General features: G+C 35.5%; 1 protein-coding gene across 2 annotated transcripts; it reads right to left on the reverse strand.

Annotated features, from left to right (window-relative positions):
* Window positions 1–3,392: 3,392 nt before the first annotated feature.
* Window positions 3,393–13,550, reverse strand: tbx18 (T-box transcription factor 18). 2 transcript variants are annotated; one of them, XM_088909550.1, is made up of 8 exons: window positions 13,101–13,550; window positions 11,943–12,143; window positions 11,277–11,378; window positions 10,667–10,838; window positions 9,677–9,844; window positions 8,778–8,842; window positions 6,957–7,051; window positions 3,393–6,396 (listed from the first exon to the last, which is right to left on the reverse strand). In XM_088909550.1, exons 1-8 carry the CDS (start codon window positions 13,331–13,333, stop codon window positions 5,681–5,683), a joined length of 1,752 nt encoding a protein of 583 aa, XP_088765676.1. In that variant the 5' UTR covers window positions 13,334–13,550; the 3' UTR covers window positions 3,393–5,680. The 2 variants fall into 2 exon arrangements, with proteins under 2 accessions (XP_088765676.1, XP_088765675.1); XM_088909549.1 differs by lacking the exon at window positions 13,101–13,550 and having other exon boundaries at window positions 11,943–12,097.
* Between the last annotated feature and the right edge of the window lie 12,133 nt (window positions 13,551–25,683).

Consider the following 25,683-nt stretch of genomic DNA (forward strand, 5'->3'; position numbering starts at 1 on the left):
CTGCTGAGCCTGAGCTGAACATTCAAGGCTTGAAAGAAAAGCAAAAGCTAGGCATGTAATTAGCAGCAATATTCTGCACAATAATTGCCACTATGTCTCAAAAGGCTACAGGGGATGATGAAGAGAACTGGATCAAAATTCTTTCCAGACTGAAGTGCCTTAGATGTGGGTTAAACTTTCAAAAATGAAAATCCAACACTCAAAACCACTCTTAGATTCTGGCGACTTTTTCTAACATAAAGGCAATGACTTTGTCTCAAGCCAATAAATAATGAAGACATTTTTTATGGGACCAATAAATTATCATTACAAAATCACCATCTTTCATACCAAATATTTTGACTATAAGTCTCCTTTTACCTTCATTTACTACACAGATTCTCTCTTAACAAAGAAATATCTCAAACACTGATCATTTTTTTCAACCTAGAGTTGTGGCTGTGAATCAGTACATCACCTCATTGTGTGCTTGCTATTTCAACGTAAAAAACAGCGCAGAATTATTATTTTAGCACTAGACTTCACTTGACACCACTCTATCCTACTGTAGCATTTGATATGGCAGGTTTTCTAGGATTGATCAAAGCTTTCTGATGTCCAGTGATCTTATAACATGATGATTAGTGTAGTCACTGTCTGGCAATAACTCCTACGTAAGTGAAAATACATTTTAAGTTATTTTCAAAAATGATTTTCAATTTGAATTATTGAGAAATAACTTCAACAAGCCTCCTTGTACTACCCCAGGCAGAATAATTTTGTTTACTATTGGAGTGTGGGATTTGCCCAAATAACCAAAATTCATTCTATATGTAGTGCCGTAGTCCTCCAACCTAAAATGCATTGTCATTTGATGGACTTTAGAAACCTTGGTGTTGTTTTTGACTATGTTGTTATTTGAAGCCCACGTTAGGAATGTCACAAGGATTCATTCTTCCATCTGAGTCACATTGCTCTGTTATGACCCTTTCTCTATCTTTCTGATGATGAGATATTGATTCATGCCTTTATTTCATCAGGATTACAGACTGCTTGCAATGCCTTACTTACTAGGGCTTCTACTGAAGTGCTAAATAGGTTTCAGTATGTCCAGAATTCTGCACCTCATGTACTAACAAGTACTCTGCATCAGCACATCACTCACATCCTCTGTAAATTGTTCTGGCTCCCTGTGAAATTAGAGTGAACTACAAAGTTCTAGCTCTGTGTAAATTTAAGGAATGTATGTATAAAACTCTTAGTTTGAAAAAGACCTTACTCTGCTGAAGACCAGGATAAACACAATGATAGATATAGTGTGTATTAATGCATTAGTCGAGATTGCGACTGTCGATGATCTTGATTGTTATTATTATTATTTAAGATTGCTTGGCATGTCATGGATATGTCAGTATTAAACAGACCTGCAGTATCACTGCAGTCCCTGCCTGCTTTAATGACCTGAGCAATAGCTAGACTAGCAAAAATAATAACACGTTACATTCATAATAAGGTTTGAAATAAATGTTTAAAATGGAATGTTAAATTACGCAGAACATTTTAAAAAATTTACAATGGACTTCAGAGGAAAAATTAGATACAGATTTGCTATGGAGTCACCTTCGGAAATAAAAAAAGCCAAGGTTTTTATTTTTCCATGGAAAAACAGAAACTGTCTTTATTGCCCATTTGAGGAGAAAACAACAAGATGGTTCTGATTTTGGAAATACAGAATATCCTAACTTGTATTGAATCATACAGTTACCAGCATGTTTTTATAAAATCGACAGCAATGAAAAACACAATTAAGTATATAGGAACAATATAGTTTATGAGTTTTTTTCTCAACAATGGCAAGCATGTTAAACATTAGGATGGTTTGTTTAAGATTGCTTGAATTGGAGATTTTTCTTCAGTACAGAGGAAAAAAAATGTTTTGGAGGAAGTATCTGCACACTGTTTATTGTCAGTTTATGCTGATTTTTTTAAAGCATTGTACATATAATTTTTACTGATGCTTTCAAAAGAAAAGAGTCACAGCGATATGTGAAAAGTGTTTTTCTATTGTGTCTACACATTTAAAAAGTACATTTGCAGTACTTGACAATTGTATTTTCAAAATTCTTTACTCAGTGTATTTCGCTGAGATGTTACTATACTATATAAGTTCCAAGGCTCAGTTTAATAAACGTTATTTTTCAACTGTAGGTGACAGAATAACTTTACTATGAAGGACACAAATGTAACAAGAAACTATCAGCCTCAGATGTCAGTTTAGGCCTGCCAAGCCTTTTTCAGTCATTATAATCTGCAGTCTGGGGTCCCGGTTGATTAATCAAACTGATAGCGTGACAGCCCCTCTACTTTGGTGCCAAAAATCTCACTCCGGTACTTGGTAGCATGCAAGCGTTAATTTCCCAGATTTGCTGATAATGACTGGCACATCATTGGGAGAAGGTCCAGAGCTCTTGGCCTGGCAGGGGTTCGTCACCACTCAGTCAGCTCCTGCGAGCCAGTCATTCTTGTGTTCCAAAATAAAAAATCCTCCCCCTGCTACAGCCATCGGATTCTTCATGTGCTGAACATTTGTCATGGCCTTCACCTTCAGTATGACAAGAGGAGTTTCTGCTGCTGGTTAAATTTAACACAAGGCAAAGGTCTGCTTCCCTTGCTGCTGCTAAGGACTGATCTGCAGAGCGACTTTATCGGGCCAAGCTGAGCAGCGCTTTTCAGCATTTAAGCGCACAGCCAGGAAAAATCAACAGCCCTCAGATCGTCAGCGCAACGAGCTTTTCATGGTGTGTTCGACGTCGGCTCTTCTCAGTCCACGAGCCTTTTGTATCTTCTCTTTTTCCCCCAGTGATGCATATTGACATAATTGAACCAGTCATTTAAACAAACATTTTGGAGTGTTTTGGTTAGATAACTGCTTCACTTAAATCAAAGAATGATAAAAGGGTAGTGAATATTGCAGTACCAGTGTAGGAAACGTGCGCTCAAAGCTTAGTCAGATCTAAAATATGCAGTGAAAAAAAAGTGTTAAAGGTTTTAGCACTGTAGCACAGATAGTGTTTAGAAATGCCATGTAGAATCCCATGCTTGATAAAGGTAGCAAACTGTATTTATTTTGTGATATGTTGTTGCAATAATTATTCCCTGTGTGGTATGTTTTCCCTTCTGAACTTCACTTTACTCTCTGAAAGGAACTAAAATACAACATCCATTAAACTAGATATATTTAATTGTTCATACACATTCGATCCAAATTCCTCCCAAAAATGCACAGGCATCTTTACTGCCAAACTACGGAAGCTTATTAGTATTTTTTTTCTCTGCCCCAAACTATAGCTTGTACCCTTTTTTAGATGGAAAAATAAGCTTTGTGCACAGATTTCTGTCTGGTTTCTGGATGATTAAGGAAACCACATACTTTATTAAAAGACCAGTTACACTCACACTTAGGCATTGCAATTCTTATAACTCCTACTGTTTCTATATATATATGAAGTGATTTTACAAATCAGAGAACAGTTTTTTTTATAAATCAGTTATTTACACTTTTATTGCAAGTTAAACTTTTGCAGTGACATATTTCATTATTTACTCTTGACACAGACAGTGAAAAGAAACATCTAGCAAATCAAAAACTGTACATGAATGTACATAATTTAAACAACAGAAGACAATTCACAATACCGTGTTAATAAAGCCTAAGGCCTAATAATGCCTAAAACCGTGAATGTAACACAAACGATTGCAAGACATATTTGTTGTGTTTCTTGAATCACAACAGGGCAGGCTATTAAGAAAAGCATACTTAATATTATAGTATGTGTGGGGCGTTGCAGTCAGTGTGGTGTTAGTGTAACATTCGCAAGAGTTATTTAGACATTCTCTGTAAAAGGTATTCCAGGCTCCTAGAATGGTGTTTTTCCTCCATTTCAATACCAGGCTTCCCTCATCTGTGGCCTTTCCTCTTGTTCAGCATTGCAATCTCTGGGTGCCTGTATTGGGGTCAGAGAGCACTCCTGCTGTGGCTCAATTAACATGGAGAAGAGTCAAAGTGATTGTGTTTCCGTCTTGGCCCAGAGAATGTTACCATACTGTAGAAGTCTTCACACACAAATGCCACTCAGAAGTCATTCTTCACCTCCAAGCCACAGTGCCTGTCTTTAGATCATTCAAAATCATTGCTATCACGCTGGGTGTATACATGGAATTCAATTTTCAGATTTACATTGGCTTATTATTTAATGTGGTTATAAATGCTACAATCAACGGCAATAATTATTACTACTGTATTAAGGTTAGAAATAGAAAGTAATTACTCCACATTTCTGTTAGAACAATGCTACAGTATATGTTCATGTTCTTGTGAAGGTTGTAAAAATGTCACTTCCTTAGGGGAAAAAGTAATTGCATACTGTACAGAATGCATGTGCTGAACTTTTACTTTGGGAATGTATCACTGCTTGACTATGCACCTCACCGACTGCAGCTCCTTTCTGTCACTAAGATTAAAAACAGAAATGAATTGACTTGATTTTAAATTTTGACTGTAAGTCACCTATAATTTACATGAATTACTGCACCGCCTTCAGAGAGATCTTGTTTCAGCAACTTTTAACACAACAGCTGGGGGACAGCTTGCCAGTACTTCCTGTACTCCTTCGTGGAGAAGGGGAGGGGAGTGGTTGTAATTTTATGATCTCTTTATAAATACATATTGAGATTACCTTACCTCCTAAAGGGCATAAAGTATACATACAGTGAGACGCTCATTATTTTGTATATCCAAACAACATATTTATGAACTCATAACTCCTCTATATACAAATGAAAGATTTTGTTTTACTCAAGTGCCATTGCTATTTAAAAAAAACAAACATTTTTGTCCTGTATTTAATCAGGGCTACACTGACTACTGCATTCTTTCATAAGGGGCTGCCTACATTTCAAATTCGGTGTGGAAAACAAAGCTATTTTATCTTTTCACCTCGGAAATAAAGGAAGCAATGCATTTTGAAATTATATGTGATTTCTAGCATAAGCTTCACTTTTACATTGTTCCCAACCAATACAGAAAAGGAAACCTATAGTGCTGCAATAATAGCTTTTAGCCTTCTTTTCCTTGTTTGTTCTTGTTAAGCAATTTTTCTAAAAATTAAAAATTGAAAACATATGTTTTTAACCTTTTTGACATGGATTTATAGCTATTCTCCAAGTCACATTTACACCAGAAATAGCTGTTGCACTGCTCTTCATGTACTGATCTTCTCTTAACAGACCCTGCTGGGAGGTCATTCTAGCACAGACGTGTCCAATATTGGTCCTGGAGGGCCAGTTTGTCTCTGGTTTTCTATGTGTCTTTAAAACATCAGCACTAGAAATGGTGGGAGAAATTGTTAATTGGTCCAATGAAGCCAGTAATCAGCTAGATCTATGTGGACAAGAGTTGACTTGGAATAAAAACCCGCAGACACACTTGCCCTCCAAGACCAGGATTAAACATCCTTTCATATTGAAAATGTAATCGATAAAGTTCTGACCAAAGCTATTCCTCATTTTAAATGGCTGATCTGTTTGTCCTTTTTCTGCCACTTCAAAGCAAATACTAGAACAAAACATGTACATACAGCAAGGCAATTGTTTTGTCATGAATTGCCACAACGTGTTCAACGTGAATGTCACGGAGCTGCGTTCAGACCATGTGCGCAGGAATTTGAGAGGACGTGCTTGTTAGGCTTCCCAGGGTCCTGGAATCAAAAAGATTCTGCTGTCCACTGCCGAGTATGTGCACTCCCTCCATTGGGGACAACATCTGCCTATCAGTCATTGTACCACTGGGAGAAGAACCCAGAAAACTACCCTGCGAGGAGGCAATCTTTTCAGGGCTGGCCGCCAGTCTTGGGGACGTGGAGAAGTTATATCCATATAACCCATAGGGGCTGTGAAGCCTGAAGCTGTTGTATGTTCCATGATGTCCCTGGTTGGCTGAAAAGGCGTTTCCGGGTGGGCTTGGCATGATGTACTGGAGCTGTGGCGATGGCATGCCTGGTATCTGTAAGGGCAGACCAGTCTGTGGGCAGCTGAAGGCATCCCCATCGCCCCCGGGCATGGACACGCTGGCTCCACTCACTCCGGCATAAGAGGGAGTCCGAGGAGCTGTGAAGGTGTCGCTGGCGGGGCTGGCTAGCCGGCTGTAGGTCTCGGCTAGAGTGTTGCCGTAGCGGTTCAGTGCCAGTCCTGAGCGACTGCATGCTGTGTACTCAGCAGGGCCGAGGCTGCAGAGCTGGCTGCTGTTGGCTCCCAGGTGGAAGGCTGGGGACGAGCAGGGAGAGGAGGACAGGAGGTGTGTGTGTGTGGAGGATACAGCGTTTCCAGCAGTCTGTAGAATTGCGGGCGATCCCGGGCTTCCTATCCAAAACAGCAGCGCTCAGATTCAGAACAACCTGACAGATCTTTCTCTTCAGCACTCACAGAAAACACAGCAAGTAGATATCTTTACAAGCTGAACCACCCCCGTTGTTATGATCACAATTATTAATCACGTTTTTTATTTAGTAGAAAGCTAATGTCGTACAAGACCAATTGCAGTGTTTAAACGTGGAGCAGTCCTAAATAAGTCTGATTTCAAGAAATAAACCTGGACTAACGTGATTTCTGCATTCTGAATTCTTTCTTGTCACTTAAAAGCAAAGTTAAAGCATAGCGCCTCAACTCCCTCTGCCACTGACCAAAAATGATACAGGGAGGCAATATTATAACTGAATAAAATTAACTAGGGAAAATTATGTTCTTGGCACATGACAACGATACTCCTGTAGGCTTATTTTTACTGGCATCAGACAATATATTTAAAGCCAAATTAATCATACTTATTATATTTAAAGCCAAATTAATTGTATTAGACTGCAAGATGTCTAAAAGATTTATCTGATGTATAGACTTGTGAAGTTACCAAAATATGAATGTACCTGGTTTAGCAATTCCAGGGATATCTTCAAATGTCAGAGTTCTCAGGGAAGGTCTCCAGAATGCATAGGACTCCACTAAAGCTTCCAAGCCCATTCTAGATTAAAGCAAACACCGGGTTATCCTTCTGTCAGATAAATGAGGGAAGCATGCTTACTTCTTACTAAATCAGTAAAACTTTAGAAGCAAAGTGGTCTGTGAATGGACAAAGAATGAGAATGCCTCCATTTAAAGCCCCCCAAAAATATGTGGGGGAAAATGAGAAGTCAAACAGTTCTTGTCAAGATAATAAATATCTCACGCACAACCTAGATGAATATTTTTAATTTTACTTGTATTCTATTACTTTCTGGGGGGTGGGAATCAGGTGTATGAAAGTATGTTTATTGACTACTTATAGTTAATGGGAGATATTATCAACTCATGGAAACAGAAATATTCCTGCAGTCTGGCTGTAGAAGGCCTCTGATATATAGCAAACTGGTGATGACCACCTGACTATGGGCTTAATCAACTGAACGCAGCTTGTATATAGGCTGCACAGAAAAATGGCAATAAAGGTCAGGTAATGAAAAACATCAAATTGGGCTCGATTTGTGACTGCCAACATTCTGTTCTGATATAATTGCTTTCACACTGCTTTTATAGAGGGATCATAGCTATTTTGCAGGAAGCCATAATAAAATATTTATTAGGTGGACTTCAGCTGAAAAAAAAATTCACCTTCATTTTCTTTAGTAATGGGAGCTTTTTTGCTTCTTGTTAGCGTGGAGATAAAAGTCACCTCCTGGAGGGGTGTAGCCAAGGCGATAATTTACACAAGATGCCTTGAATGTTTCCTTCTATTTTATCACCCTCCCCACTTGTGCTATCAAATGGTGTAGTTTATTTAGCAAACTGGTAAACTTTTCCTGTAATATTTAAAATTTTTTGTACCTTCCTGAGTTAAACTTTTATAGGGTCAAACGTAAGGGTCTTTCAGAGGTATGAAACCCTATTCTACACCACATAAATTCTCCTTTCCACTGCAATCCTCCCTGAGGAGATTTAAAAAAAAAACAAACCTAATGATTTCTATAAAACAGCCTCACAGAACATACAGTTTTAGAAGAGGGCTGTTTTGTTTTGTTTTGTTTTGTTTTTTTAAAAAACATTATTTATGGAGGTGGTTTTGTTATTTACATTGCACTTTCACCGAGAAGATATGTGCACTAGGAAGATAATACAGTATGTGCCCTTGCAAGGCATATTTTGTATTCTTGACCACTTTAGAAACCCTTAATTAGACACATTCTCTTTCATAGTGCAAATAAAAGATGTCATCAGCTTTCACTGTGTCATTAAAAAGTGCAGCTAATTTTACTGAAACAAACATCACAAACACTCATTCAAAATCCCCAAATAAAGGTTTCATTATCTGGCCATTTTTTTGTACCCGCGCTTGACACAAGAAACAGAGCCCATTTCAGAAACATTTGCTGCAAACGGAAATTTACGTCTGTTGTTATAGAGCATTTCCAGATCCCATGTGGATTACATTAAACTAAAGGTTCCGCACATTAAAGGCGCAAGTCGGGTATTAATTGTGACTCCCAGCTTAAAAATGCATTGCATTCTCTCTAAGTCTTTATCTTAGCTAGGGACATGCGCAAATGCTAATTTAATAAAACTGCATTTATGAATAACATTTAAGATCAGATACTTCTTGGCTTTTGACAAATCAGTTCTGTGCTACATATGCTTCTATAGCTGGTTTAAGGCCGACAGTTGTGTAGGAAACGTGATAGCTGATTTTCACAATGCTCAAACAACTTTCAGCTCACCTGTTTCGACCAGAGTCTCGGAATCCTTTCGCAAAGGGGTTTCTATCAATTTTTAGTCGTGTGATCTGAAACACAAAACAATGAGGATGGCAGATGAGGAGTATTTTGAACCATTCAGTGACAGAATACTAAAACAAATGACAAATCAAGGAAATTAAAAAAAATACTCATTTATACAAATACAGATGCCATAATGAAATAGATACCAGTGTGAAATGACCACCTGTTGTTCTAGAACTGTACATAGCATGGGCAAAATCAAAGGATAATGAATAAATTGCAGAGCCACCCTTAGCTCACTGCAGATTAGCAGGCCATGCACAAATAATGAGAATTAAATCAGGCAGTTCGAGCCATGGGGTTGCAGCCTGTTCCACACTCGTAGTTTCTGTTTTCTGCTGGAAAACGGCTTTAGAGGGATGCCTTCCCAAGAACTGGTAAAGCAGTGAGGCTCACATCCAGTGATCGACCAGGCCATAGACAGGTTCTGATGCCCTGACCCTGTTTCTGTTATTCGTGTTGTGCATGTGGAGCATCCTTTGATCCAGCACATCAAGAACATTCAAAAGCACCTTTTGCTAGTGCACATTAATGAACCTCTGCACAAAAAAAATAAGCATTTTATATGTAGATGGAAAATTATGTCTCAGTTCACATTGCCTTTCTAATGCAAAGACTGAAGCATTAAAGATCATATGTTAGCAACCAAATGAACACAATGGGTTGATCACCCTTCCCTCACTTGTAACATTCTCGTGTTATTTGTGATTGAAATCCAGCAGTTTTTTTCTCTCTGACAACAAACAGCAGCAACTTGCTTTTTTCCCCCAAAGAAAAACATATAATGCTAGAGAATTTACAAATGAACAAGGGGTGTTTTGAGATTATTAGAAAGTTACCTGTTGATTCTGGTATGCTGTAACAGTAGTAAAAACAGTTTCAGGGAAGGAAAAGGCCTTAACTCCTTCTCCAACTGGGACAGATTTCACTGGTGAAAGATCCTCACCACACTCTTTGCGAATCATATGCACCCTTGGCTGATACTTGTGCATTGAATGGAGGATGATCTGTAAACAAAAAAAAAAGATTAATATTATTTATTGAATAGGATAAGTGAAAAGCATTTCAAAAACTGATTCACCGCAGTTGCTGATTGTATCTAAACAATACATTGTTGATCTTACAGTTCAACTGTGCTTCATAATCCTGCTTCAATTACTGTAGGTTTTATGTCTTTGAAAAAACATTCATGCTGTGGTTTTCTAATTTACTCCATTGTTAAATAGTTGTTTTTTTGTGCTGCATCATGATGTGCAAGCCTGGATTATTATAGGTTTACAGTCCATAAAGTACATAAAATGTAAGCAAAGACATTCATAGCCTATCCTGATTGCAGTTCTAAAGTGTTAATTTACTTAGGTATGTAATCTGTGTGAATTGTGGAAAACTGTATTTAAGAAAACCCCATTTTTAAATAACTCACAGAAAATTCGTTTCTTCATAACAAATACAATTTAAGGACATAGCACAAACAATGCATTTAATAACATTTTGCTTTCGTAAAACAAAAAAGCTAACTTCATGGTTCATTCAACACCACACTAACATTAATGTGTAATTGTAAACAAAAGTCTTGTCTAAACACATTTGTTTTACCATTTTACATGAACAATATGTTATTAATTGTTAACTTTACTATGAAATCATGTGCTCACTGATTGCACGGGGTTGCGTTTAGTTTTTTTACATTTATTTTAACACAGCTGAAGAGATGGCTTAGCGGCAAATATTGGTTGCTTTTGTTGCCCGACATATTGGTTTTATAACATCAACTTGTGAAATTATTACACATAAAAAGTAAACAAACATATACATTAAAAACCGCTTACATGTCCCTGATCATCCAATTCGTTATTGGTGAGTTTCAGCTTGTCAAAACTGATGACCTGTCGCATCCACGTCTCTCCTGATGCCGGGGAGTCCGGATGAATGTACACCCTCGGTGGTACAGGCGAATCAGCATTTCCTGCTACCATCCACTTAGAGCTGTGATAAACGTACCTTCAAACATACAAAATCGAGAAATGCACAAATAAACACTAGGGAGGCTCCTGTTTAATATACTCCTCTATGAAAAGAAAGAAACGCCCAGCGAAACCCGAAAATCGTTACTGTGCAATCCTGAAAGAGGAAAGAGGAAATCGGGAAAAACAAGTGACAGGGAAATACGTCAAGCAATATAATAACAACAGAAAATGTTTGTCACAAATCTATCAGAAACGCAGCTAATTTCAGTCCTTTTCTTTTTATTGTTAATGCGGCATTAATTTCTACTTGTTCACAACGGTGATTGTAGATTTTTGCAGTAGTTCATTCCAAATTAAATGCTTCACATGGCACTTATGCAGTTAATAGCAGGAAGAAACATTGTTTCAGCCACTGTACATCCCTTAATCCAACAGTATGACTCTGTTTCCTTAAATGCAGGATTCCAGTTACCTGTAGCGTTTGTTGTCCACGGGAATGATGTCCATAGCGATGTAATATTGCTGATGAGGGTCCAACCCAGTTATCTTTACGCGCATTGCAGGAAACATCCGCCTATTGCCGCAAGAAATAATAGTAAATTACATAACACAGTTTCAGCAGTCAGTCTAAAAGCCTATTACCAAACGATAAGAGTAAAATCATTTAAAGAACCTCGGACAAACATAAGGAATATATTTCGCTCTGTAGGACTAATTGTCAAATATCACTACAACCTAAATATAAGCGTCGTGGTAACAATTCCATATTATAAGTGTCTTATTGTAGTATTAATATTACCAAGCCTAATAATGCATTGCCGTGGTAAAAGCAGTAGTGTTTTTTCGTTACAAAACATTTGAAACATATAACTATAATTCGAATTAATTTATTTTAAGGAGCGTTAAATTAACAATAGTAAACATTTTTATTTAGCAACGGGCGTGAATTTCTAATAAACTAGAATTCATATCAGCACATGCTTCCCAGCATCCGTTTTCAAGCAATGTTTATGTGTTTGAGAGGACTTTTTTCCCCCTGAAAATGTAATTCAGCAATAAAACACGCAATCTTTAAAACTGCGCCAGTATAAAAACCTAAATGGAGAACTGGTACGTGTTTTCAGAGTTTTCACCCTACCTTCCGGCTTTAGTAATGATCATTTCTGTGCCGATCTCATGAAATCGCTTCCACAAATCTGATCCTTGGAGATCCACACGGATCTCCTCCGTGGCTCCCGAGTCCCGCTGAGACGGAATCAGAGAAGCTGCGGACAAGGAAGAGGGTCGTGGACTCTCCGGTTTATTTGGTTTTGGGATCAATAGATAAGTACTTGTACAACTCCAACTCAGCTAGTTGTAGAGATATTAGTAATAATAGAGTAGTAGTGTTAACCATTGTAATTTAATAAGTATTCTAGTTATTTTAAATTTGTGGAAACACTGCCTCATAGACAATCTAGGCCACTGGCCAACCAAAATACACAATTCAAAAATACCTATGGATATAATACAGTTCGAAATACACACACATGAAATTCCGAAAAATTAAAAAAGTCATTATTATTTTATGCAATCTCAAAGTCTCTCCATGTATTTTAATTTACAGCAATCAGAAAGAAACAACTCTACAAATTGCGACACTCCTTAACGAAACGTTTCTGCAATGGTCTGTGTAAGTGATGTATTCTCTTGTTAGAAATTATTTCATACTCTGATTTTTTCCCAAATTCACACATTTCTAAAACATTAATTTCACTGAAAGTCAAAAGGAACTAGACTAAACTAAATCTACGGTACTCTACATATCGCAAATCCAAATTTAAATCTCCGACGTTTGAGAGATATTTATGCAAGTTTCCAAGAACAGCACCAATCACGTTTGTAATTCTGAGAATGATTTTTTAGAAGTAATAGCAGTACTCATAGCTTGTCTGGAAGTAAGATACAGCATACATGCAAATGATAGAACATCTAAGTATTTGTATAACTGTTACCTTATCTAAGAATATTCATACAGTAGGTATAGAAGCTGCTTTTATATTTCCAAAATAGCTGATTAGTATATTTAACTGGATTCGGATCGAAAAACAAAATCTTTGTCTATTAAATAATGTTCTTTATTTCTTTTTCGAGAAAATGGGTTGATAGGGAAATTCGTCTGACATGGGTATAAAGGCAAAAGAGAAGCCAATGGTAGTTATAAGACTAAAGGAGCAAGAGAAAACAACATTTACAACAGAGCAACAGTGTTCGGATAGAAAATGTATATTTGATCATTACAAATCAGATGTAAAACTTACGAGATCCGTCACTTGTGCATTCGTTTTCACTCCCGCGTTCGCTGGCACTAGTCCGGTCGGCTCTGTGCTGCGGGCTTTCATTTTGATTCGAAACTTCGTTCACCTCCTCGAAACAATCTTGGCTGTCCCCTTCTAACTTTCTCTTCTTTTCCGCCCCAATAAGGGCTTCGACCGAGAACGCATGAGCCTTTAAACTCATTGTGCACGGCGATCTCCTTTTCTCCGCCATCCTTCAATCCGGAAAGCGCAAAAGCCTGTCAGTTGCTAAAAACTTCACCCAATCGTTTAGGCTTTTTTGTAAGTGCATCCAGCGCCTCTGTGTAAGTTTCACTCGCGTTACTCGGAGTTCCCACTTGTTAACTGATCGCTGAAAAGTGACATTGGTTGCAAGCTCTAACCGGGCAGGAAATAAAGACAGTACTCTCGCTTTTGAAAATTGTGGTCTAAATCTGTCCTCATTTACAGACAGAGGAGCAGTGGATGGGATTTGATCAAGTGTCAATAACCCGGAATCAGGGGGAAGGACTCCGCCATGCCAATCACTTCTACCGTTTGCCAATAGAAAAGAGTGCTACCACCCCTTTACCGTGAATCTCCGACCTTTTATGGCAAAGTGGGCTTGGCAAATGAATCATTCTTTCAGTGCAGACCTCCAGTCATTCTTAAACATTGCGATCATTTTAACACCGCGGTTTCAAATGTTTTGCATATTTCCTCATTACTTCCCAAGACACAGATACATCGACAGGGATTTTTTTTTCTCCTATAGCCTACATATTTTTTTCTGCATACATAACAAAAGGGGGAAAAATGGCGTAAAGAACCTTTGACTATATAGGCCCTTTGTGCAAATTATGATGTCGTCAAATGTTACTGCCGGCACCACACAGCTATAATAATCAGACGCAATTAAGAGCAGAAAACAATCCAGATGGTACACAAACATTTTGTATAAATATTAATAAATAAAGGTGAACGTATATCCTCTGTATGTAAATTATTAGATCTATAATACGTAATATTTATTATTGTTAACATGAATTATATTTGTTATATAAAAAGTCTCATTTGTCCAAAATGTTCACAGAAGTTTTAATTCTTTTATTGATATCTTTCTTATACATTTAATTACTGTAAGGTTTGGTGATCGGCACATTAGAATAAGGAATTGGAAATTAATGTATATTGTTTTTAAGAGTTATTTTAGGCATAAAAGTAACCGAAATGTTAAAGTAAAATGCATGCGTAACCGTTATTAGTTTGTTCATTTTATTGTATATACGTTGCAGGCTACTATATTATGGAGTTAATGGAAAATAAGAATATTTATAGACAATTGAATCACCTTGTTGCTTATTTTTAAATATGTTAAGATATTCTTTCTTGGCTCAAGACAATTAAACTTAAAAAATGATAGTTACAATGAGGTAGTGTCACTCGATCCTAACGCTAAAAACTTCACTATATTATTTATATTATACTAAAATACTGTTAATGCTGTTAAAACGGTGACCTATAGATAACTTTAAGCTGACTTTTGCAATTAAATTGTCTTGTTCTGTTTTAAAGATATTGGTACGACAATTTGACATGTCTTTTTTAATGTGCCTGACCATAATACAATTGCACCAATTCTTTGGAATTTTTTTGCCAAGTATTTTTCTATGAAATCGGTTCTTTTATTCGTCTTTGATGACGACTTATAAATTATGACAAAGTATTTCAACTCTTATTTCTACCAGACATCCAGACATCTTCACTTTATAGAATTGTATGGTTATGGCAGTTATATCACAGCATATATGAAAACGGATCTTATCAATCAGCGTCGGCAGTCAGAGATATCTCCCGTCTTTTGATTATTTTCGTTATAGCAATGATGAAATATGCTTGTGATATGATTTAACAAATTAATAGATACTAAATTTAAAAACAACATACTCGAGAAAGCTGTAATTGAAATGTAACTTAATTTGTATCATATTAATTGGATAATTAGAAACAGTTTAAGGGTCAACTGTAATTCATGAATGTATTTTAATTCGTCATGACATTACAGTTTTAGGTCGAGAATTACGTCGGGTTAAAATTTTATCCACATGACATTTCCTGCATATAAGCACATCATGGGCAAGTACTTCAATTTTGAGGTAAGATCAATGATAAATGACACTTAATCCTTCATGACACACTTTTAGCATTTGCGATCTACAATTTGCGTTCTCAAATATATTTGATAAAAAACTGCACTTCATTGCATATATATTTATTAGATATGTATATAATTTTTAAAAAATACTGAAAAAATAACCCAGAGAAATGAATGGGTGTATTAAAACAGAAAACACAGCATTTATAACCACATTCTTTAAGCGTTAACGCACCAAAACAAACAAAAAATGAAAACAGTATGTCTAACCTTTTTAGTTTGCTTCATTGAAGGACTTGGAATACTTTTGACTGGCGTATAATTAAAAAAAATGTTTTTAGCATATTTTATGATATCAGTTATAAAAGTTTAAAACTAGTCCCTATGCTCAATGTGGTACAATGCTCTGTCATTTCTGGTTATTGCAATACTGTAGGTTCACTCCTTCAAATTTGAATATATTTAATTTTTGCATTACTTTTTGGACATAGAAGTTAAGGAACTTTGTCTCTAGTCTATATGTAAAGACTAACAGACTGTGATAGATACGTGTACCGTCGCAAAATAATTTCAAAGACATTTATTGACATACCAAAAACCAAATTTAAAGATGTTAAAGGTAAACAAAAAAAAGATATAAACTCAATCAGTTATAGTTGGTAATATTCAGTAGGCCTTCAGTAAAATGTGCAGGTCATTTTTCTGCAGTCAGACACGCATGCATGTATAGCTTTCATATTAAACTACTGTTTTATGTTTATGCGAAATGCTTTGATGTACCTGTACTGTACATCTGTTTTAATGCCGAGTGCCGAATCTTTTTATTCAGTTGTACCTTTGAACAAATGCTTGATTTAATTAATAAACTGCAACACGACAACACATATGAAGCATCTTCTGATATAAGCGGCATTCATATTAGTACCTTTGTTTTCCAAAATGTACAGTAGGAAGCTAGAATTGATATTCGGGGTAGCAGTTACTTTGTTACCGTACGTCATTCTCGGGACTCATTCCTGCCAACAAATACTTTTCATTATTTTATTTTTTACTATTGTTTTGAATTCACACAATATATGTTTATGGGATAAAAGTGCCGAGAAAGTTGGGATCTTGAAATGAATATTAATACAATTATTATTTAGAAACTACGACAAAAATGGGAATTTTAAAATAATTAAAATGTTGTCACAAAGGTGCAACCAGCAGGCTAAGAATATTGGTAGCTCATAGGCTACCCTTCTTCTGTACAGTGTAGTTGTGTGTGGGTCCTTAGTTGAATATTGGTGGTTGCCTGTTCTTTTATGAAACAGGAACCATATGGTACAGTGTTCATGTGGACCTCGTAAACCTTGTTATTTAAAAGTAACCACTGTAAGTGTATTCATTAAATGTTTCGGTTATCCCAGTTGCAGGCACTCAGACGCTCAATTACAGAATATCTGAATCCTCTAGCTATTACGCTTAGCAGATTCCTGGGTTAGTGATTGGTTCCCGTTCATGGAATTAATGAATGGATGAATGGAGGATGTTTATCTCCCTTAAGAGGGTAACTATGCCATCTGCTGTTGGCAAAGGAATTTGTTACAGTGCACGAGCAACTGTCCAGGGGGCGGCATCAAAAGAAATCTTCACCTTAAGGGAATGAAAAAATACTGCGAAATACCAGTACGTACGATTTTCGGAGCGAATGGTATTGGTGTTTGTATGCATCTAAACATGACTTATTTTCTATGAGAAACTCGTTTTGCACTGTATGTAAAATAGACACATTTAATAATTTATTAAAATATAAATTCTCCACGTACTTTCGTGATGCGTAGTACGAAGATGAATGCTGGGTTTATTCAAAGTTAGCTATAACAAGTTACATAAACTAATGCTATGCTTTCTTCAGGAGAAAATCTCTCGTTTCCAAGTATTTTCTATAACATCCCTCTTTTATATTGAGTGTGTTCTCTAGTGAAGCAAGTTCTTATTAACGAGAACTCCAGCTTGTCAGCATTATTATGCTATTATTTTTATTTTACGTTTTATTTGGAGAAAACATGAACCTGCACTTCTGATAGAGTATTTTTGAGATCTCATAAAACATTCTTTAATACAAGAAACCCGCATTACTAGTGAAGTGTTATTGATGTCACTATCAGACAATTATACAGTACGTAGTTGCGAGTTAGAAACAAAAAATGGGAAAGGGAATCCCCCCTACGAATGCTCAAAATGACCGTGGTGTATGTATTTTTGCTCTTCCCAGTCTCGCTGCTGTACAGAAAAGTTTATTATTATTATTATTATTATTATTATTATTATGTATTTTTTTTTAGTATAGCATATATTGTCGACGGAAGTGGTGGTTGAAGTATAAAATCCATGTGGTGTTTTACTGTGTCTATTGTACAACTATACTAGAGGTTTTCTAAATTTTCTAAATTTAAGATATTATATTTTATTGCTAGAATAGTTCATAATAAAGTATTACGGTAATTATATCCAGTGTTAAAAAGTATACCGTTAAATAAAGCATGTATATATAAGTATTTATGAATATATAATATATAATATATATATATAATATGCCCTCTAGTTAGTTAGGTTGGGAATCATGGTATTTTAAGTTTTTGGTTTTACCTCTTTTTAGTTTTTAAGACTAGGAAAAGTTTAAAAATAAATTAGTATTAATCAGCATTTTATTAATCGGGTTTCTAGTTCAAGTTCAACATTTTCTATTATAGTACAAGATTGTAAGTTTTTATTTGCAAATTTTTATTTGTAATTTTTTTTCATTTCCCTTTTCACTTACATCAAAAAGGATTTGTTAAGGTTTTCTTTGTTTTGTGAAATGAAGGTTGTATCAGGAGAAATCAAACTGTATTTTCACCACTTCAATACAAACACGTAACAACCACACCAGTCTGTTACTTAAAAATAAAGCACCTACAATAATTCCATAGAAATTTACAAGAAAATCACCAAAAGAATAATGAAAATTCTTTTTCGATTTATGTATGCGCTGTTGTGACAGACAATGCATCTAGACATAACGGATTATTTTTACTCATGATTTATATCATGCCCCAGTAACACGTACGTTTACTTTAGAAATAATTTTCTTGATTGCGAAAGGCTCATTTAGCCTCTTCATGTGTCTATGTCGGGAATTTTGAGCTTCGGCATACAGTACTGTGTTCGGAAGGCAGGACCATTTTTCTTCCTTGTTTTTTTATTGGAACATTTGGGATATTTTTGGTTAGAGGCAATTTTCACAGCCTATTAATGTAAATCCTCAAAAAATGGTTGTATTTGTCTACCATTATTCTGGAGAAAATCCAGTAATTTTATAAAAAATATATTTCGCATTGATACATAAGAAAATCAAACATTAACAGATACTGTGGCTATTTCCTGCAACCTGGAATGAATAGTCTTTGTCTTATTTCCAAATGATAAACAGTAATAGCGGTAGGTTTGTACTTTCCCTCTATGAATATTGGTTAAAAGGAAATGTGACATTAAGTTGTTGTTTTTTCCACTTTAAAATCACGTACAAGCCTTCCGTAAATGTGTCACCAAAGATAGGTGGCCTCATGAGATTGAGAAATAAAATAAATCAGCGCGCATTGTGTGATTAGTAGAGACAAGATTTCACTTCCAATTGGGGGTATGTCGATGTGAACCTTTTTTATAAAACCCTGAGTCATGTGAGGAAAAAAATAAATTCATATTTCTATAGAACTAAAACGGGTGAAAAACAAATTTTACCAATGCTCACTTATTCATCTGTCACTCAGAAATTATGAAAAGGAAATCTGATTTATTTAACTGACTCTATAAAACTAGAGACAAAATCATCCGCTTTAAAGACACAGAAGCTGATGACATCAGACTCCCCAAAACAAGCAAATAAATGAAATTACTGTAATTTGCCAAACTGAACAATGAGTTGAACATTTACATGACTTATAAACACACAAAGAAAAATAAAAATAAACACTAATCATTAGTAGCAATTTATAATTAGCATCTTATTTCCGAAGTCATTTCATTACCAAATTTTACATTTTGTGTTAGACGCATTTGAAAATAGACTTTGAAATGTTATTTTTGTTAAGCTTAAAGGAAACATTTTTTATATAATCATTTCTATAGAAAAGAGAGGCAATTACATACATCTGTGCAATGAAAAGTGAAATGTGCTGCAATTTATCAGGCTGATGTGCCAGATACATGTTTAATGGCGTTTTATGAGTTTAGCAATGGCTGAAAGGTTCTAAATTTATCTCATTCTCTGGCCAAGAAATTTAAAGAAATGACAGAATGGCCCTAGCTGAACAAATCAGGATTTGCTTGGAAATGAAATAAAAGAAACAGCAAAGGGTCTTACTCATTGAGTTTGACCATTATTTTGCCTGAACTTTGAAGACTCATTTAAACATTAATTATACAGTTTCTGTGTCTGGGTAACATATTGTTAACAGTTATTTTGTAAGTGCTAATGGCAAGATGGAAAGCATCCAATGATTTTATAGAGGAAGTGGCAACACAGGGAACTGCAGAAGATATAACAAGTAAAAGATTCTGAAAATAATTCACTTTGAACATACTGAAAATTTAAACCAGTCAAAGCAGGGTTCCACTCCCTAACCACCTTGCTGCCAGCCCTGAAAAAGACATTCTTCTAAAGATGACTGGTTTCCCATTCTAGCTAGGATACATGGGATTCCAAAGGTCCTCAGTGCTGAAGGACTGCACAGGCAACAGTACAATTTCACACGGCCCTAAAATCATCTCCATAAAGTCCAAAGCATAATATTAATGATGTTCTTCTCCTGATAAATCACCTGTAAATCAGTTCATAATTCAAAAGAACAGAATGTTTTGGAATGGAAAAATCATGAAATATACACTGAGGTGCCATTAATTCAGTTCTTATAACAGGCTTTGAAAGGGAATATTAAATATCACAGATTTTCAGATGTTTAATTTATTATTCCCAAATTTAACCCAATGCGTAAAGCAGACACCACAATTATGATAAGACAGAACAGAAATTATTGGAAGCAACAAATAGAATAAATACAATTTACAATAAACTGACATTTATAATGCTGGCAGTATTATTAAATGAGATTGTAAATAAATTTAACGTGAATCAAATAAATCAAAATCAATCAAAAATTAATAAGACACATAGTTTGTTTAAAAAATGTGAAACTCTTTATAATAAGAATGTTCCTGTTGCTCTTTGAAGGACACAAAGGATATTTTTATAAAATATTTGCAAGCATCAATGTTTTTAAAGATTGTTTCCTTTTATGGATGCAACATTTTTATGTAGGGGATTCCTGTTTTATGGCTTGAAACACAAATATTTTAGTTGGATTAACAGATCCAATTTAATGGTTTTTCAAATAAGCAAAGCAAAACACACATTACGTATTTGGTCTGCAAGACTTCAAAATGTTCTTATTTGATCCATCTTCCGTTTTGAGCATCTAAAGTCCAGTTGCAATCAAAATAAAACATTATTTTTATTATTGTAATTGACTCTATTGCAAGCACAGGGGTGTTGCTAATGGTAAAATAAATCTCAGACCTCCTAGTCCTTTAGAGAAGTACTGTAGTTACATTGATTTCTTCATGTCAGTGGTTTGCTTGTGATTAGTTTTACAGTTAGTAAGCGATCATGCACAACTCCCATTTTGTTCTTGACTATACAGTTTTCACATGCAGATTCACATGCGGACTCAGTCCTGCACGTTTTCTACAAGAGGCTTTCATTCTTATTGCAGATCTTTGAACTGTGACTTTCCCCTTCATAATTATTTCATAGACCTTTTTCTTGTTTAATGAGGAAGTCAAGCTCCTGTCAGGAGAAAAGAAATAGGCAAAAAAGGAAAACAATGTGAAATATTAGAAAGAGTACAAAGATGTCCTGTACCATAAAACCATCTGTTTTAAATATTGCTAATTTTTTATACATTACTTTTTAATCAGTGTATTTATTTGAATTTTTAACTCAATTTAATGATCAGAATGACATGAACTGATACTGTACAGTACGTGTCTCAGTGATCCCAATTTCAGCTCTGCCTCTGCTTTTATCCCATTCTCTTCCTTTGACAAGAAATTTACACCCGTTCTGATGCTTAACTACCTAAAGGTGCCGGGTGAGTTTATTTTAAAATAGAACCATTAGTCTTGACTGAAATATAAAATTTGATTAGCTGTTGGAGAATATTGAATTAGGGGGAAAGATCACATGGTTTGTCCAGTAGAAGCCCTGGCAAGCAAAAAAAAACTGATCCTGAGATGTGTGGCTCTAACCCTTACATTTACTTGTCTCTGTGTATTTAATGATGCCTGTGGAGCAAACACACACATAGCTTTGTTAAGGCTTTGATTTATTTAGTTATTTAACTACTCTCCATCACCTGCCTCAGTTCCCTGTCACAGCTCAGCCTAGTGCCCTGCTTCCCGGAGAGGAGAACAGTGAACTTGTGTTCACTTCCCTAAAGTAAGTATAAATGCTGAACAAGGTGTGTGACTCATTTCTTCCAATGCAGCTCTTACACCTTTATTTAATCATTGCATATGGGCCACATGCCAAGCGTTCTAAGGTTTTTTTTGCTTACAGTAGGTAAGAGATACAGGTAAGAAGCTTTTTGGACATTTAACTCATAGCTCACAACAACAGCCATCCCAAAATGCTCAATAATGCAGGAGCTGATAATACTGACACACATGTTGAATTTGTTTCTTGCTGTTCAGTTTGACACATGATGACAAAGAAACAAGTAAAAGTCAAAGAAGGTTGGGACCTTCAATTTCTGGCACTGGGCACTAGCCTGGTGCTTGAGGTTGACAAGAGATTATTTAGATGTTAGTAACAGAAGGTAATGATATTTTGATAATAATGTATAACACATCAATAACACGTTAATAGATTGTTTATGTACAGCTATAAAGAAACTAAAACTTAAGTGAGACATATTCTCTTTTTGCATGGAGTGATAGATTTCATGACTGTAGAAGTATTATTTGTAGTGGGCTATTTTCTTATTTATCATTGTAAGATAGCCCTCATGTATTATTTTAGAGTCAATATATCCTGTATATTATTATAAGCAGAGGGCAAAGCACTACTGTATATAAGATCTCACAGCAAGCATGGCAACATTTATTCCTTTAGAAATAAATTTTAAAATCACATTTGTTTGCCGAGAGGTTGGTGATATAACTCTAAAGTAAACAAGGAAATTAATTTTAAGAGTAAATGTTCATTTAAGTGGTATAATAATATTAGTAAATCAGTGCCCACATTGATATGATTCTCTGTAAACACGTCTGTGGCTGTTGCACTTCTGAATGTTGTGAATTTCTACACAAACACTAAAGTTTGTTCTGTTCTAAATTAAGCATATTTCTAAGAGATTAGTTTCCTGTGTTTCTGGCCATTTTAGTTTCCAGATGTATAGAGTAAATGTGCATCAGAACTGACTCTCTGCATGACTCATTTTTGGCACAGGAAATTCATCTGAATAAGAACTATTTAACAGCATTATGTCTACTATTCAATGTTGCTCTTAAATCAAATTGATTTCAGCTAAAATATTTCAGTGCAGCTGAAAATGTAAAGTACCCTTATACTTTTATTTCAGAAATGGCAACAGCATTTTCTGTAATGTTTTCTGCCTTATTGATGGGAATGCTAACTTAATGGCTATTTGCATTAACCAGCAAATTTCATTTCAGAATTTTTATTCATGTGCACTGAATACAACTGCATATTTATGATTTATTTCAGATTGCATTTTACAAAAAAAACACTTTGATCTTGAGTTGCCTTTTATATACCAATTTTCCGATTATTGAGCTAAATTTAGATAAAGATATATTAGAATGTGTTTGTTTGTACAGGCCCCTGGCAATACTGAGTACAACCACTCAGATATCCATTGTGCTCACCAGCAACATTTCCACTCAATTAGTCACAGAAAACAGTGCAGAGAACATAGATACACAGTGAATGAGTGCAGAAAGAAAGAAAACATACCAGAATCACAATATGTTTTTTCCATGATTTTAACAGCACAGTGGAGCTCAAAGACGTATTCTCTCTCAAGTATTATTTATTGATTCCAGTTGCAGCACATTTTTACTCTGTGTTCACAGATGGATACATTTGATTATCTTTTTCTGTATTTGTCATTACAGTGGTGCTAAGATTTAACAATTCCAAATCAATGTCAGACGACATGAACTACCAGATTAGACGTAATAGAAAGCTATGTGACATATACAGTTTCCTTGCTTTTGCTGGTAAAAGATGTATCAATATATTTGTTACCTTAAAGAAACACAGAGTTCCTGGAAAGCTGTTGCAGTGGTAAAATGAAGACAATAGTGTAGACATGTTATTTGCGTTATTACCAAAGTCTTGTCAAAAGTACATTGTGGGAGGAGACTTGCCGACAAAGTCTGCAGAGAGGGGTTTTGTTTTAAGATTTACCAAAATCCTGTGGTTTTTGAGATATTTCATTTTTTATTTTTGATGCACAAAGATGTGTGGGCACAACAGCAAATTAGGATTTCATTCCATTCCATCTGAAGCAAGAAGGAATTCCCCAACATGTAAACATCTGTCTTCACTAAGATTTTCTTTGTTCGTTTGTACCAGATCACTTGGAAAAGAGGATTTAAAATGACTTTCATGGACTTTTATCAAATATTATCAGGCCAGGTGCTGTTAACTTGGAGATCATTAGACTTCACTGATACTGCTGTTCAAATCGTGGTCAGTTCCTCTGTTAAAGACCATCATGTACTGTAATTATTTAAATACAGGATTCTTTCAAGACATTTGAAAAAAACTGCTTTGAGATGAGGTTCAGATATTCTCTGTTGCTTTTCTGATTTTAATAATCTGTGCAATATAATATCTGAGGAAAATTTCTTAATGGCACTAACCGCAGAACACATAGTTTAATTTCACATTTAATGTTGTGTCTGCTTCACTTAGGCCTGGAACAGATTTTACCAAAGCGTGTGAAAGCAGAAAATGCATGAACCATGAGTTAGTGTTGATTTCATCATTATGCTACACAAATTTAAGATTACTTATGTCTGAAAACAGATTAATATCAGTTGAAACGATGGCTGTGATCTATCTTTTTTTCCTGCCGACCTGCTTAGGATTTTAAATAATATAAATGAAAATCATGCAAGATACCATAGAGAAAATACCATAGAGAGATCACTAGAGTGAACTGGAGCTAGGAAGGCTAAGAATGCATGTTGCACTATACCATATCTGCTTTTCTCAGTATCAGTGCTTGTTTTCTGTTCAAAATACAGCTGAAGTAATGAAATGAAATGGCAGCTATAGGCTTGCACTTTTTAAATGAAACACTTCTTCATTTGTGTTTAATTTGCTTTGAACTGGATATTATCATTTTGATACTTAACCGTTGAGTTAACGTGTACATTATATGTGACTTTTTCTGAGTTTCATAGGCTTCTTTTTCAGGGTCACCATTGTACTCTGTGCCTCTCACTATTGATGCAAGGTTGCTTAGAATGTATTCAGGCAAAGACAAGTGGAAGTTGTAAGTGTCAGCTTGAGCTTTCAAAAGCAACTCATTCAGTATCAGAGAAAAATATGAATGGTGATTGCTATTTACAGTACAGAGTTGCCTTCATTTTTGTATTCTTTCTCGCCTTTGAAGTCATATATTCTTTATGTGAAGAATACAAGAGTGATAGTCCATTTACTGTATGACCAACGTCCATCACCCTCTGACTCTTCCAGCAATAAAAGCAGCTGTTAAGATTACATTCTTTTCCTCTGATATATTATCTGTTCAAACTGCTAGTGGTGCTAGTTTTCACTGCATGTTTTTGTGCCCAGTTATGAACTTATTGTTATGCAGCACAGTTCAGTGCAGTTTCCCTGGTCTTGAGTTTAAAGGGCCGTTTCACCACTAAGGACAGTGGGAAGATATACTAATATAGATTAATTTGGAATCCTGGGTACCTGTGGGCTGAGACTGTGAGATTATGAAATAGTTGCTCTTATGTATCTGATACTATTTTACCCTTACCTTGTGCTTTACCACCATGTTGTCTGTGTCCATGGTTGTCTGTCTTATAGTTGTGTGACAATTTTGAATCCCAGGACAGGTGCTAGTCCAGGAGACAGATGGTATATGCAATTTCCCCTGTTACTGTGTTTTTAAATTTGCCCTCAGACTTGCACTAGAATTTTAAAGGTTTTTTTCCTAGTGCTACAATCTTACAATTTTTAAGCCTCACAAAATACAGCATTATAACAGACATCAAGTGCAATTTGTATAAGCTGGTATTAAATAATAAGAGAGAATAACAGTACAAATTCAGTCTGGCAAATCGTGTCTGATTCATTTTTGAAT

This window comes from Atractosteus spatula, chromosome 2 (assembly GCF_055471065.1).
Source record: "Atractosteus spatula isolate fAtrSpa1 chromosome 2, fAtrSpa1.hap1, whole genome shotgun sequence".
NCBI classification, from domain to species: Eukaryota; Metazoa; Chordata; class Actinopteri; order Semionotiformes; family Lepisosteidae; genus Atractosteus; species Atractosteus spatula.

Coding starts and splice junctions, on each gene's coding strand:
- tbx18 (XM_088909550.1), bottom strand. CDS start 13,333: ATGGCGGAGAAAAGGAGATCGCCGTGCACAATGAGTTTAAAGGCTCAT. Junction 12,144..13,100: donor ACAAGTGACGGATCTCGTAA/GTTTTACATCTG, acceptor GCTGAGTTGGAG/TTGTACAAGTACTTATCTAT. Junction 7,052..8,777: donor CGAGACTCTGGTCGAAACAG/GTGAGCTGAAAG, acceptor GCTTTAATCTAG/AATGGGCTTGGAAGCTTTAG.